Below are 17614 nucleotides of genomic sequence, written 5' to 3' on the forward strand. Positions count from 1 at the left end.
AAAAGAAATATCAAAGTTTCGCTCCAAAACATTCCCATAAAAGGATGTGAATTCTGTTTATTTACATTTTTGCACTTTTAAGATTTGGGTTTTTCAACCTAATATAAACTACATATATACATTGTGTTAACAAAGAACAGCTAAAAAATATCTTTTTGCAGATGGCGTTATTTTGGGCAACTGCATGGTTGCTATAATTGGCGGTTTAATTAACAAAAAGCGTAATTGCAATAATCTTATTATGTCAAAAATATCCTTCGCACTAAAGAAAGTTTTATTTGGTTTTATCGTGAACAGTTGAATCAATGACATAATTTTTAGTTTTCATGCATTTGTGTCATTTGCAATGGAATTTCTGGAAATTGGTACTATTAGTTAAAAGTCCGACATTAATATTCCATAGTGATTTTGATACGTTAATATTAACATATGTTCTAACAGATTTCTATATGTCCATACAAAACATTTTATTCAGAAGACAAATTATTTAAAAAAATACTCACATCTTGTAAAGTTAGAAGTTGTCTGTCCTTGACCTTTCGTGTGATACGACAAAAACTGCACCATACGAATTTTTGACGACCGAGCAAAAAAGGAAGTATTGATGTTGTGCTTTCGAATGATATATGATTTTGCCGTTTGTTAGATGTGTACATTAAAAAAAATTTTACGGTTAATGTCACTCGTCTTGATATGAATATTTGTTTTTCCCCGAGAAGATGAGGGAGCTCTTTTTTTTTTATAAAACCGTAAGATATAAAATACAGCTGTGATTACCTTTATTAAAGTAAACTAATACAGGTAAGAATTTTGGGTATACTTTAGCATTCATTTTAAATCCTCTACCAAATCCTACCCTTGCCACAAAATATCGTCCGTCTTATACCCGTCCATATTGACAACTGCATACAAAAAGCATGATTTCTAAAAAATTTTGTAATAAGCGTACATAGAATTATCAACCTTGACTTGCTACTCCATATTAGCACATGAAGTTAACTGGATTATGCAATTCAGGAACTGTGACATTTGTAAAATCTACTCACTTGTCAAAGTTTGAACGACGATAGCACAAGTAAGGTTACTAGTAGGATTTGATATAAAACAAACTTAAAATTATTATAAATCATATAGTCAATACATATGCTAGCCGTTCTTTTTTCAATCAATAATCAATGTTAACATGAATCAGGTCGAGAACTCTAGATTTCCTGACGTCAGAATATATTTGCATAGTAATTTCACAAACACAAGGCCAATGATGGCCTTGAAAAACTGACCAATCGACTCAATGAACTACATTGCATTGTGGGCTACTACGAGTTTACTATCACTTGAAAACACGTGGAATTAGTGGAAAAAGTGAAAACTATTATAGTGTCTGGGATTCTCAAAATAAATGTTTTTGTTCTGCGAATATGTTTATTGAAATATATATAACATAATCTTCAATTTTCATGCTCAGATTAAAAATGTATTGTTTATGGGCTTCACAATTCGACTTTCTTAATCGCCTTGTAAAAGTAGTTGAACAGGTTTGTTCCATAGTTATGTATTGTACCTGTGCACTAGTTTCACGGCGTGAAACAGTGAAATATCAGATGAAGTGACCACTCTCCCGAACGTAAATGTCATTAGCTCTTTAAACATGTATCATGTCATTTAAAAACATTTCTGCCTCGAAAACAAGAAAACTGACACAGAAACACGTCTATCTGTACTGAATGTGTATTTTTTTTATCAGGGCCTGATCTATAAGTAAGAACATCATCATATTCATTATGTTAAAATAAGTATTATAAAAGTGGGTAGGAATTGTGCTTGATATTCGAGTGATGAAGACATAATCTTTTAATCAGTTTGCAGTCGATTGTAGGTTAGGTAAACTGCCATCCTTTAAAAGAAGACAAGTTCGATTATAGCCAAATTACACGTCTGTAAATCTAGACTAATTCGAAAGGAGGGTAGTATACCTTACATGATATCGACTTTACGGTTAAGCTAACAAGTAACATAACCAATGATTCTACCATTCATTACACACTCAATGCAATCGGTTGTATTGAGGTCTGGAGCTGGTATGTAAGTAGCTGCTAGCAGTCCTTTGTTAATTTATGTATTATTGTAATTTTGTTTAGTGTCTTTTGTTACCTATTCTATATCTGAGTTTTACTGTGTATATTGCTATGTGTTTGTTTTTACTGCATTGGATAGATGTATAGGGGGGGGGGGGGTTGAGATCTCAAAAACATGTTCAACCTCGCTGCATGTTTGCGCCTGTCCCAAACAAAAGGAGCCTCTGGCCTTGATAGTCTTGACTGATTTTAATCTTAGTTTCTTGTGTATAATTCTGAGTTTAGTATGACGTTCATTGTCACTGAACTAGTATACATATTTTTGCCAGCTAAAGGACTCCTCCGGGTGCGGATATTGTCGCTGTATCGAAGACCTATTGGTGGCCTTCGGCTGTTGTCTGTTGTCTGCTCTATGGTTGGGTTGTTGTCTCTTTGACTCTTTTCCCATTTCCATTCTCAATTTTGTACGGTGAATTATAGCTTAAACATATTTTGTATAGTTTCATCCATTGATAAAGTCCGTCGGTTGCGTATGTTATCCCAAAATATACCTCAGAGGTATTTTTATCGTTCGGCTGCTGTATGTGCAATATCTCAAATTATCTAAACCCTGTGGATCATATTGGATGCTATATTACCTTGTAAGTTTTCTGAAATCGTGCTTTGTATATAGAAAGAAGAAGAAAACGTATGAGTGACAAATGAGATCTCTTTCCATCCAAGACGCAATCTACTAAACTAAGTTTGTCTTATGGGTAATTATGTTTATCGCTGTTGTTTTGTTGCTGTCTGGTGGACGAATACATAAAATATTCGTGTCCTCACCAAAACATACTTATGGCTATATATATCGGGTAATTCAAACACTTGTTTCTTCGCATAAAAACAATGTTTCGTTAATCTGAGCATGGAACAAATACTTTATATCACGAACTTAAAATGTGGATACCAAAAATGAAAAACTAAGCAAAATTGTAAATCCCGCATTGCACGAAAAAAGGTGTTGTATTTTAGTAAATAACACGGGTTCTTATTTTATTGTAATCACGTAGTAGTTCATCATGCATTGTTACTCATTAAGTGGATTGGTCAAAAACCCAGGTAAAATAAATTGCGTCACTCGTAAGTAAACAATTACATGTGCGAGAACATAAATATGATAATTTATGCATTGCCATATAAGATAGTGTTCCCGACCTGTGTATAGGGTTTAATAATTAGTAAATTATACATCTCTGGACGACTTGTCTTGATTAGAAAACCTCCAGGCCACGGGGTTTCTTATCAAGACACACTTGTCCCGCGGTAAATAAATATTATAGACATGATATATGTATACAAACAAATACAGATACATGTACGACATCAAAAATGAAATACATATGTTCTGTATCATACGCTATAAATACAAACGTTTTGTTCAATAATTCCATGTATAGGTTCGACATAAAAATGTTTCGAGTATAATTTTGTATAATCAAATATAATCCTGGTACCTTTCATAACTATTATTGTATTTTGTAACGATATGTTGTTCCAATATCTTGTTAAAACTAATTTTGTTTCTGGTGAAACTATTCTTGTTATATTTTTTCAAATCCAGTGTGTACAATGACAATAAGATTCAACAACTACCACATAATTCAGTGTACAAATTATTGGTATACCGAGCACACAAGAAAATAAAATGTTTCTTTTGTTAATAAGAGGAAGCAGCAGTCACTGTTTTAATGATAATCAAGAAACCGGTATGGCCTAATTTCCATGCATAAGAAAATGCCTGTACCATGTCGGAATTCGTATATTCGTATGATGTGTTTGAGCGTTTGGTTTAGCAATTTGGCAATGGACTTTTCCGGTTTGAATCTTTGAGTTAGGTAGTTTCGTTAGCTTACTTTCAACTGAAATCAACGATACACACTAAGTTACGGTCAGACAGACACACGCATTATGAAGAGTTTAACCTTCGTTGAGATTAGCCCAACCGTAAATAGCAAGTCTTTTTAAAAGTACTCGTATTTACTTAAAGATAGATTTAAGCTACAATCATTATGCTATCTTTTATAATTTCTCAAACACTTTGACAAATCATTTTATTACGCCGTACAGAAATATATCTCATAAAATTACTATCTTTTTATGATTGATGTTGTCGATAAAAAAACAACAACAATGCAACAACATGTGTTAGCACAAAGACTAAAAGAAGTTTTACTATCTATTATAAGTCTAGACCAAACTGGATATGTATAAAATAGATATATTGGTTTTAATATAAGGCAAATTCAAGACATAACTGATTTTTCAGAGAAATTTAATATAGAAGGAGCATTACTATTTCTAGATGGGTTGAAACTATGTATAATGATATTAAAGGGTGTATTTTGAATAATGGGTGGGTCTCAGATCCATTTAAAATATACCGCGACATTCGACAAGGGTGTCCGATTTCTGCTTTACTGTTTGTTATAACTTATAAATTAGACGGACAATCTTGTAATTTAAAAATCTGTCAATTAACAGACGACACAACATTATTTCTTCAGTCTCGTAAAGATATAAGTCTGGCTCTCAGTATAATAGAGACATTTGGAAGTCTATCAGGGCTGAAACTTAATAAGAATAAAACAGAAGGAATATGGTTAGGGAGATTAAAAGCAGTAAATATAAATATGAAAATATAAACTGGACAAATAAACCAGTCAAAAGTCTAGGTATTTATTTTGGGTATGATAATAAGGAATGTCAAGCATTGAACATAGAAAAAATCTTGGATAAAATTACAAAACTTGTAGACAGAAAAATTTTAATTGTAAAAGCTCTTCTGCTACCAAATTTAACTTATTTTGCTACTAATGGTATTATTACTAAAGATAAGTTGCAAATCATTAACAATATAATTTATAGGTTTATTTGGAATGGAAGAAAAGATAAACTAAAGAGATCAATATGAACAAAAAATTATGCTGAAGGGGGCTTAAAAATGATTGATCTGGAGTCTTATATAATGTCAATACATATAAAATGGATTAAAATAATAATACAATCAGAAAATGCTAACTGGTCGGTGTTGCCTAAACTATACCTGAACAAGTTTGGCAAAAATTTGCTAATTTTCAAGATAAATATAAGAAACATAAAATTAATTGATAAAAAAATATGGAACAATACACCACTATTCCATCAGGAACTGATAAAATCATGGATACATGTAAATCTTAATGAAGCTAAAAATAATAAAATATGTAGCTTTTTAGAGATCAGAAAGCAAATAATATGGGGCAATAGTTTGATAAAATTTAAAGGACAATGTCTGTTTTTTGATAAACGAATTGAAAGTGATATTTTATTTATAAATGACATAATTGACAATAGAGGACAAATATCAGAAAAAGTAATCAATTTAAAACTAAAAAACAAAAGTAATTGGATTGCTGAATTTTCAAAACTTAAAAAAGCCATACCAAATAGCTGGGAGGAGAAGTTTAAAACTGAGAAATCATTCAAAACTATAGTAAATATTAACAGAGAAAAAATTAGAATAAGAGACCATGAAGATATACTGGGCATTAATGATAAAGATATTTATAAGATAGTGCAAAGTCAAATAAAAACAGAAACACCCATTTGTTTTTTGAAATAGGAAAATATATTACATACATAAAATATAAATAGTGAACTCAAAGACACTATAAAATTCACTTTTGAATACTTAAACCATAATAAGATTAAGATGTTCAGGTGGAAATTAATGCACTTTATCTAGGCAAATAAAGAGCTGTTATTTCAATGGAAAATTTCTGAAAACAGCCTTTGTTCATATTGCAATGAACAAGACAACTACAAACATTTTTTCATCACATGCGCATATAACACAAACTTCTGGAGATCAATGAGAGATATATTTAACAAATTAAGTATTGACAAACATGTTATAAGCCTACACTCTCTAGTAATAAGGCGAAAAAAATAGACATAGTGAAATGTTTTAAATAAATTCTCGAGTACAGTTGAATTATAATGTACGGCCAATATAGAAATAAACATAATGTTAAAAAAAGTGTTGCAGATCTTGAAATAAACCAAATTAACTTTTTGAAAAAACAATGTATGTTCTAGAATGTTAATACTGTGTACTTGTTTTCAATATTTCAAGTGGACATGTAAAAATATATGTTACTATAATATAAGTGTCTATGCACAAAAAAGGTATGAAAACACATGTACATGTAGATATATGTACAATAAAATTGAGAATGGAAATGGGGAATGTGCCAAAGAGACAACAACCCGACCATAGAAAAAAACAACAGCAGAAGGTCAGCAACAGGTCTTCAATGTAGCGAGAAATTCCCGCACCCGGAGGCGTCCTTCAGCTGGCCCCTAAACAAATATATACTAGTTCAGTATATACTAATGTATGTGAATGCATCTTTCTGTAAAGGTCTTTATATGTGTGAACATGTATGTATGTAACTATAGCATATGTGTGAATGAAAATATATGTAAGTGTGAATGCATAAATGTAGGTATGTAAGTTATGTATGCATAAAAGTGAAGTATAAAATTAATTTGGAAAGAAAAGGGGGATAAAAGTAAAAATAAACAGTTTTTAGACAATGTTCAACATGTATCCTATCATATCTGTACAACAAAGATGTACATTTTCATATTTTAATGGTGTTTTTCTCCTTTTTATGTGAAACTATAGGAACATATTATATATAAGAATAATAAGGATAATTCTAATGTTTACAATGTAAAGGTCACAGACAGGTCACAGACTGTTCACAGGTAACAAAATTGGGGTCAAATTTGTAAAATCAAAATGCATGACCAAAGCTTATAAGAAATGAAAAAAATCAATATCTTACTTACCATTCAATAGTATTAACAAACACTTCCAAGGAATTGTATAAATCCAAAGGTATTAACAAATATTTACAGAAACAGTAACCACGCTGTATCTCATTCATATTTTTATATTTTTCAAAATTCTATTAAAAGAACCGATAACGGATTTTTCTCCGTAAATTTCACGACACAGCTTCTGTTACATCTTTAAGTACTTCGATAAGATTTTATTTGATATTATGTTTATTTATAAAGTAATTATAGAAAATAGAAATGTATTAAATGGCTATGTATAAAATAAGATAAGTTTTACTGTATATTCTCCCTGGATATCAGTTATAATTGTATGTAACAGGGATACTTTATGGAATGCTGTACGTTAAGTAATTTGTTAAAACAGAAAGGAGTGCAATAAAGAATTTATAAATGTTTAAAAACAAAAAACAAAACAATGCAACAACACAAAAATGAAAATAAATTTCCCATTTGTATTGAAATCTAATTTAAATGAATACCTGACATATGGGGTAAAGGGAACTTGTAGATCATCTGGTAGTGAATGTTCTGTGATATCTACTATAACGAAATCTATATCATCTGTTTGGATATGTTTTGTAAGCCATATAAACTGTTCCTTGACATTCTGACAAAAGCTACAACCTTAAACAAAAGAAACAGACAAAACTATGCTTAACAAAAAATAAAGAAATAAAACAGATGTTGCGAAACAAATGTTTAATTTGATTTGAGTTTTGGTATGTTAACGCCACTTTTAAGCACCGAATTTATGCTTTTTCGTCGCGGCAAATATTTATTGTTGAAGGAAGCCGGAGTGCACGGAGAAAACAACAGACCATCGGTCGGAAAACTGTCATTCCTAGTCAATTAAAATTGAGGTCGAGTGCACCCGCGTGAGCCAGGTTTGAACTCACAACCTCAGTGTTGACTGGCTAGTGATGGCAGTAATATCTACCTACACCACTCGGCCTCCATGGCCCCACAAACGTTAGAATATGAGTTTGCTTTTGTTGAAAAAATATCACAAATCTTTTTTCTTGATTTTTTGGTGTTCAATCTACAAGGTATACATACATTTTACAAGACATAATATTATTATACTATTGTTATTATGAGAATAAGAAAAAGTAAACATTTACAAGTTTACGTTGTGAATATATTGTAGATTGAACACCAAAAAATCAAGAAAAAAGAAACATCGTTAGAATACTTTGGAATACATTAAATATATAATCATATTTAGAATAAATTAATGAATCGTGTTTAGAAAAATAAAAATACTCTAAATTTGTTATCACCTTTAAATCTGTTGCTTGCATCTATTTTTTATAATAGATGCAGTCATTGTTTTGAACAAAATCATTCCTCTTCACCGCTTTATTTATAGATAGTGCATTGTGATGCACGTTGACTGACTATGAAAATTCATATGTAGTTGTATCCCTTACTTGTATACTCAGTTTCAGAATGTTCATTGTTATTTCCCTTGTTCAAAACTATAAATTTCATGTTTCTTTATTTAATGATTTACATGATGCTTATTCAGTACATATTTGTGAAATTGAATAGATATTAGTTTTTTGAATTCATTTGATAAAGATATTGATTCTTTATAAAGCACAAAAATGTCAGTATTCTCCTCAGAAACTAACAAAACCTTTAAATAGACTTATTAAAAGGGGATATAGTTACGATACTGTTGTCAGGTCATTAAAGATTGCATATTTTGGCTTTAACATTGATTCACTGATAGGGTCTTTGCATCGGAACTAAACACATTTATTTCTAAAAAAACAGTTGTTGGCATGACACGGGTTATGTTCTTCTCATATATTTTATGATAGTATGATACTAAACCCCTAACGGGAGGGATTGTACCTGATATTCATATGATGAAGACATAATCTTTCAATCAGTTTAATTGAGGTGTGGAGCTGACATGTCAGTTAACTGCTAGTAGTCTGTTGTTATTTATGTATTATTGTCATTTTATTTATTTTCTTTTGTTACATCTTTTGACATCAGACTCGGACTTCTCTTGAACTGAATTTTAATGTGCGTATTGTTATTGTTTTACTTTTCTACATTGGCTAGAGGTATAGGGGGAGGGTTGAGATCTCATAAACATGTTTAACCCCGCCGCAATTTTGCGCCTGTCCCAAGTCAGGAGCCTCTGGCCTTTGTTAGTCTTGTATTATTTTAAATTTTAGTTTCTTGTGTATAATTCGGAGTTTAGTATGACGTCCATTATCACTGTACTATTATGCATATTTTAGGGGCCAGCTGAAGGACACCTACGGGTGCGGGAATTCTCGCTACATTGAAGACCCATTGGTTGCCTTCGGCTGTTGTTTGCTCTATGGTCGGGTGGTTGTCGCTTTGACATATTCACCATTTCCTTTCTCAATTTTATGATGTATATCCTTACAAAAATTGAAATACTGTTTTTTTTCAAGCGTGCAAGAACATACAATGAAATGTTTTTGAGTTGAGCGTAACTGGTGAGTCTTATGTAGACGGAACGCGCGTCTGGCGTATACAATAACAGTTCTGGTACCTTTGATAACTATTAAGTAGAAACACTAATTTAAGAAAAGCTTTACGGTCAGTCAAATTATATGTTCTTAACATAATCAATGTAATTTTTTGCCTGATAAATCAAAATAATTTAAAACTAAGTTATAAGAATTCAATATACAAAAAATGACATTGTTCAGAAATATTCTTACTTCAAACACTAAATACCACTTATTAGAAAATTATCACAATTGTTTTGTTTTTGTAATTTCAAAATATTCATGCTCTTTTGATTTTTTGTTCTTTGCCACTGGCACATTCATTAGTTTTATATTTTTTAAGAAGATGGTCATGTGAGACTGTGTAAAATCTTATAATGCAAAGCGTGTAGTTTGCTTTCTATAGTACATCAAAAAGCCAGTAAATAAATATAATTCCATTTATCCTTTGTTGTGAAATAGAAGAAACATTTCCCTGATCGATAAAAAGTGAATAAACATTTTAGTAAATAATTTGCTGATAGGCAATTTTTTATACTTATGCTCAATACGAATTAAAAAAGAATTGCTGTTATTTGACACGTATTGTTGTAATAACAAATCTTTCAAGTCTCCTGGTATATCAAGTTTAATATATAGATTGAATGTCTACAAAAGTTTCATTCGGGTTATATTTTTGGTTAATAGCGTCATTCACCATCTATAATATCATTAATGAATTTTATGCATTTTATGTACCGAGGTCTGTTGAATATTGATTTTATCGCTAGCCAAACATCCCATTTTATGACACAGATCAAAATACCACTAAAATAATAACTCTAAGTGACAGGAATACAGTAAAAAGGACAGAGCAATATACAAACAAATAATGTAATAGTACAATACAACACGTAAACCGCAGAATATAAATGGACCAACTGAGTTCTTAACCAAAATGTAAACATTCCGACGAACTGATGTTTGAATTAATTCTTTTTAACCAAAAAATACCCACTCCATGTAAATCTTGATTCTTTTGTTTGTAATAAACGAGAACGGGGAGTGAAATAAGAGATAGAGAGTGTAATAAGTGTTACTTTTTTCAACCTTTATGATTAAAATTGATGATTGAAATTGGGAATGTGGTAAAAAGACAACATTCGATCAAATGGTAGAAAACAGTCAAATGCAACCCATGTATCTTCAACACAGCGATAAAATCATGCACCGGGGGAAAAATTTGATCAATGTAAATTGAATTTTCTTTTAATCTTTCAGAAGTATACTCTTCTTGACTTGTTATAATACAAGGATCAACAGTATATCAATAATGCCAAACATCAAAGTTAATAAAAAAAAGGGGAATGCTCGTAAATCTGTCAAAATCAATGTTTTCAACCAACGAACGAATGAGCATCAACAACTTACTTGTCCGTAATGACAAAAAAAACTTTTCTCGCTGCGACACATAGAATAATATTTGATATCTCAGGCACAATAAATACATGATGATTTATAACTAATCATAATATGTTTTATTGAACCGAATTTTAAAAAAATACCTTCATCCACCACCTAGGACAACAAATAGTCCCATATACATGCTGCAAAGGATGTTTGAGAATGTATTTTGTTATCCTTATGGCAATTTTCATTTTGTTTTATTTACAGATAAAAAAAGGAGTATCATTATCCCAGTAGTCAGTTTTTCTGTTTTGGCATGCACAATCATTGATATGGTATAATTATTGATTAACTGTTTAAAGAACTTCATGATTTTTTTCGAAATGCAAAGGGTTAACTTACTCGGGACTATATTATCTTACTTGTGTTTTTAGCAAAGTCTTACGGAGTTTTGAGTGTTCAATGCTACAACTTCAAACTTTAGTTGGCATTTTTCAATCACTAGAAACACTCTTGAATTAAGCGATTATAAAACACCAAGGAAGATGATTCCAATACGGATATTCATTGAAGATATCCTTTTACGTCATCATCATTATATGAATAATTAATGAAATTAATTATTTTCTTTCGATGATCAACATTATAACGTGTAACTCATTACGTATGAGTTCTTTAATTATGTTTTTCAGCGGTGTTGGAGGAGGAGACGGTGTGGCAGTGATGGTGATGGTGATGTATACGGATGACTGCTCTGTGGATAAGGTTAATTGATGTTGTGTCTATTCTTGTAATGTCTCAACACAGCAACCTATCTCGAAAATTCCATATCACACTGTGGAAAAGTATTTTACCTTTCGGAAAGATCCTAGATTACATCCTCTTCCTTCAAATGATGAACGAAGAGATATTAAGATATTGGCATTCTTTATAATTCTCAAACGTTTATAGGCCAAACTTCGTATCCCATCAATTAGTTAGTATTATTTTTCTTCATAAGGGGGTACTTCTAAATTTGTGATATAATGAAAACCAACTAATTTTTCGCGGATGCATTATTTTGCGTTAAGATCTTTCAAGACCACTTTGCGGCGATTTAATCTCACTATATCAATTTTTTTTTAAATAAGGAATAAACCAATTCTAACATATATTTGCCACAACTTATATTCGCGTTATATTTGAACACACAAAAGTCGCGAAAAAAAAAATGGCACGCGAAATTATCCTCCTTAGACGTTAATTGGTATGATAAAAGACGATAATTAGATCGCTTAAACTTCCAGTTCTCCTACTACTTTCGTGGACAAAACACGCGTCTTACGTACATAATGATAAGACGTTTCGTCTAAAAATCCATCAGTGACGCCCAATCTTTCAAATTTATATTTAAGAGACCAGTATAACTTCCTGTACTAACGTTCAATTTTATTATTTAATCCAAATGCTAAAGTCAATTACCAACTTACCCTCACGACAAAATAATCCTAAGACTGCCTTTACGTTTTTTAACAGAAATCGACTAACTTCCAATGATCCTTTAATCTTAATTGCTGAAAAAAAAAGAGAAATATTGAAGAAGTGAATTAACTAATGTACTATTTTTCTTAACGTTTTGTGACCATGCTCAACAGTACCGTATTCGATTCCAAAAAGGTTGCATATGTAATATTTTTGATTATTGATTAATAAAATGGATTATTAGTCCATTTAGGTATTGCATTATCTAGGAAAAGAAAACGGGATCGTGAAAGAAAGGCAAACGATACCAAAAGGACATTCACACTCATAAGTTGGAAACAAACTAACGTAGCATTCAATAAAATACCATTCGGTATGGGTTTTCTTATAGATAAAAGCCGTACTGTTGCCTATAATTGTTTACATCAACTTCAATTGCGTTTAGATTATTTTGTCTTATTTGTTATTATACCACAATTTTTAATTTTTATAATGCAATGGCAAACAATGACAAACAGACTCAATTAAAAAATAAGCAAACAAAACACAACATCCAAGATAAGTTTCAGTGGCATTTGTCGTGTTGCTGATGTTAGCATAAGTCAAGTGATTGTTTTTGTTATGTCACATAAGATTAAAAGCAGACGGGATTGTGGTAACTACAAATGGAATATTTTCGTTATCATCTATGAAAACGATAGTTCATAATGGTCAACAAACTCGTAATGAGGTCCCTGAAATTTTGAATGTTTCATCTTCACAACATGAAAAATAAGAATGACTTTACAGGGGATCTATTTAGTCGTTTATTTTTTAAATGACCCATAAAGATATTTGTATAAGACGGTGCCACTTTGGAGCCCATTTCTGTGCCGCTGAATTGTAGGTTAGTTTTTTTTAAATGTTTTGTTAAATGTAAAATTGCTGCAGTGAAAGACTTATTTCAGATGTTCTACTATAGTCTCTTTTTAACATTTGGTAAGTCAAATTCAGCCTCTGAAGAAATTCTTTTAAAAGACCGAAACTAGTCATGCTTTTTTTCATATCATGATTTATACAAAATACTCACATACTTTAACCATACGGAGAATGTACCTTATCTGGCAAAATACTCGAATGAAGCCTCTAGTATTTTAAAGTTCGGTTTCAACCTTGCTCTTTTAAAAATACGGAACTCCAAGATAAATGAAAATAAAGAAAGACCCAAAAATACAGACAACTCAAACGTTATCAACTAAGTAATTGAGTGTCAAATAACTGTCTCTCCTGACAAGGTATAGGTAAAATTTTGAAAGAACGAAATGTCAAACCTTGTTTTATAGAAGCTAAAATCTAAGGCCTGGATATCTGTCAAAAACTTTGCTACGTGAGCATCTGTTTAGTGTTACATGTATTTAGTAGATTAATAAATTAAGTTTTTACTTTTCGTTCATTATGCCAAGTGTAGATCATAGATATAAGACGATGTGGTATGCGTGCCAATGAGACAAATCTCCATCAAGGTTACAATTTATGAAAGTAAATTATTATAGGTCAAAGAACGGTCTTCAACACTGAGCCTTGTCTCAAACTGAACAAAAAGCTATAACGGGCCCCTACAATTACAAGTGTAAAACCATTTAAACGGGAAAAACCAGCGGTCTTATCTATATAACGAGGAACACTTATAAACCACATCAATAAACGACAACTGATAAACATTTGATTCCTAACTTAGGACAGGTGATAACAATTGAAGCGGGTTTACAAGTTTTAATAGTACCAAACCTTCACCCTTATCTGAAACAATAGTGTAATATCACAACATGGAAAGACACACTATAAAATATCAATCGAAATGGCTGAACTCAATCAAAAGAAATATAAACACATACCTGGTTATTTTTATCATAGGACTGGCATAACAGTACGGATATTGTTTCTTTGAAATTTGCTTTTATAACCCGTTTGAATCGTTTAAGATTTATCAAGGAAATTACAGTGAGTTGTTATTCCAATTGAAACTATTCCACATCACGACATTTATTAGTTAGTGTGATACTTACCATTATAGTTAGTCTGTTTGTTAATCTTTTGTTTTTTCCGTGGATTTTCAATGATATGTTGCATTCTTACATCATTTGCAATAACGTTGAACCTTTACAAAAAAATATGTATTTAAGACATTGTACTTTACCAATAAAATTTCTATGTTGTGTCTTGTGCACTATTTATCTGTCTTTTTCTTTTTATCCATGATGTTGTCTGTATATTTTCGATCTATGAGTTTTTCACTGTCTTAAATCTTCGGATACCAAAAAAGTTGTGTGATTTGCTATTCCAATTGTATTCTGTTGCTACCTCAGTTTTCTCGATTTATTTAACAAGAACATAGTAAACGTATTCTTGCCATTATTTGTTGCAACTTATAGGGTAAAAGTTCTAGTGATTGTTGTTGACATGGGGCTGAAATGAATTTCAACTTAATTTTTGCCTTCTTCTGATAATGGCTATGTATTTTTTTTATTTCTTAAACAAAATTATATGAATAACTGAACACTTGCGTCCATTGACTGGTGTGTTGCATAACATTTTCCGTGAGCCTATACAAAAATAGTACAAAATGTTTTCGTGTTTTGTAGACAATAATCGATTTCGCTTACATAATTGATCGGTTTTTAAAATATGTTGACAAGTTTTGACCATGTCTTTAATTATATCTATCCTTTAAATCTCTATAGAAACAGACTTGTGAATTATATTCTTATAGTTATCTGTTGGTTTGCTTATTATTTGAAATTTTGTGTATGAATATATGATACAAAAGAAACAAAAAACTATAAAATTTGGCTATAAAAAAAGCTGAATTCCAATATCTATTTAAACTGTATCATTTGTATAGAGTATGAACAGGTTTTTCTATCTTTGAATTGCTGATTGCAATGATATGACCTTAAAGAATTGAATTCAGGATATATCGCGACTTCTGATAGGTTAATAGTGTTTTGTCTATCAGCTCATAGACACAATTTTGTTATATGAACGTGACCTCATCATTTTTTTCCATAATTAACCCCGACTTAGAATGGAATATATAATTTAATTATAAGGAATAAAATTGAGAATGAAAATGGGGAATGTGTCAAAGAGACAACAACCTGACCAAAAAGAGGACAACAGCCATGGGTCCCCAATGCAGCGAGAAACTTCTGCACCATGAGGCGTACTTCCGTTGGCCCCGAAACAAAAACATACGCTTGTTCAGTGAAAGTGGACGTCATACTCAACAAACAATAGTTCAAATTATGCAAGACTAACAAAGTCCAGTGGCTTCTGACTTGGGACAGGCGAAACAATGCGACGGGGTTAAACATGTTTTTGAGATATCAACTCCCCTAGACCTCCAGTTAATGTCTCAATGTCGAAAAAAAAACACCCAACAATACGCACAGAAAATATTAGTTCAAAGGACGTACGAGTCTTTAGTCAGAATAGTAACAAAAGAAAGTAAACAAAAAAAAAAACAATAATACATACATTAACAAAGCAGTAACCGGCTCTATATGAATATCAATCCCTCCCGTAGGTGTTCATTATTATTCCATCATAAAATATATGAAAAGAACAGAACCCGGTCATGCAAACAACTGGTTTTAGAAAAAAATGTGTTTATTTCCGATGCAAAGACCGTATAAGTGAATCAATATTAAAGCCAAAATATGCAATATTTAATGACCTGACAACAGTATCATAACTATATCCCTTCTTAATAAGTGTGTTTAAAGGTTTTATAAGGGTTGGAGGTGAATGCCGACATATGTAAAGACTATTAAAATTAAACATTGAATGTGAAATACCTGAACGTATCAGTATGTCTGCATGTTGAATTATGTTTACGAATGATGTCCTTGTAACGATGATAAACGTTAGTAAATGTTTTGACTAATTAGCGATATCGAAAACCCTGGTGTAATAACTTTTCAGTAATACACAAATTTATCTCGCTAAATTTTTATACGTAGTTATAAACACGAGCGAGTCTTACAAGTTGAGATATATATTAACGATAGGAAATGAAAAATCATCATTTTTATCATAAAATTTGGTATTGAGTTTCGATAACCACTTCGCAGATTATTTAGTGTGCACCACATTTTGAGATAATTTAGAATAGACAGTCACTCCTTAAATAATTTTTAAAGAATGCAAAGAAAATGTCCTAAATTAAATAGTATTTTAAACTAAAATTCCTTAATGCGTATGAAATCAATTCAGTAGGAAAGTCGAAATTACTTTGCTGCTTTTTTATTATGTTTTATATGTAATTTTTCAAACTTCTTTTCAAATAAGTATATAAATTAAAAAAGAAAGTGTTTCTATTATTCCTATGCAGGTAAAATTCCGCTATTTTATTTTATTGATTTTATTTGCGTTACATCATTGTATATAATTAAACCTTTAGTTTTCTAAAAAAAAAGGTGTTTACATCGTTTCAAACTCTTGTCTACATCGTTGACATTGACGATATCGCAAAGTAGACAATATCTACACGATGTTGTACAACGTGGTCGTTATCGTTTCATATTCCTGTCTACATCGTTAGCATTGACAATATCGCGAGGTAGACAATGTTGACACTATATTGTACAAAGTTGTCGATATCAATTCATATTCTTGTCTACATCGTTGACATTGCCGATATCGCGAAGAAGACAATGTCAACACAATTTTCTACAACGTTGTTGATATCGTTTCATACTCCTGTCTACATCGTTGACATTGACGGTATTGCGAAGTAGACAATGTCAACACGATATTGTACAGTGTTGTCGATATCGTGTCATACTCCTGTCAACATCGTTGACATTGACGATATCGCGAAGTAGACAATGTCAACACGATAGGGAATAAGTTCTCGTGTTTACATTGTTTAAATTTCTTATATCAGAACCTGATACAACCGAATATACGGTATTGGTTATTCTCAATGTTGATGGCGATTAGATGGTTATAATTTCGTACTTCCACTTCATTGTAGCTCTGGTTGTTAGTTCTATCACTGGTGTTATGCCAAATCAGCTTATATTAATTTTTTGAATTTAATTATCCTAAAGAATATTACTTATATAGATGTATATGGAGCTAAATAGATATCTCATCCCATTTCATTTGTTTAAGGAATATGTTGTACCAGTTCTGTCGTATATAGGAAATAAAGAAACAAGTCGGTATAGCTTGTTTGTATAGCAATACCAAATGTCTGTCAAAAAATTATTGCATAAAAAAGCAGACAACGAATGTAAAAAGGGAATAATTTGACTTGTT

At 31.2% G+C, this 17614-nt stretch overlaps 1 protein-coding gene across 1 annotated transcript in view; it reads right to left on the reverse strand.

Moving 5' to 3' along the window:
- LOC143062016 (uncharacterized) overlaps nt 1-17614 on the reverse strand; it is a 71248-nt gene that overhangs the window by 22387 nt on the left and 31247 nt on the right. The window contains exons 8-10 of the mRNA XM_076233869.1: nt 14356-14447; nt 12319-12402; nt 7445-7589 (exon numbers count right to left, since the gene is read on the reverse strand). Coding sequence (XP_076089984.1) covers nt 7445-7589; nt 12319-12402; nt 14356-14447 — 321 coding nt within the window. The remainder of the gene's footprint in view (nt 1-7444; nt 7590-12318; nt 12403-14355; nt 14448-17614) is intronic.

This window comes from Mytilus galloprovincialis, chromosome 2, assembly GCF_965363235.1.
Source record: "Mytilus galloprovincialis chromosome 2, xbMytGall1.hap1.1, whole genome shotgun sequence".
NCBI classification, from domain to species: domain Eukaryota; kingdom Metazoa; phylum Mollusca; class Bivalvia; order Mytilida; family Mytilidae; genus Mytilus; species Mytilus galloprovincialis.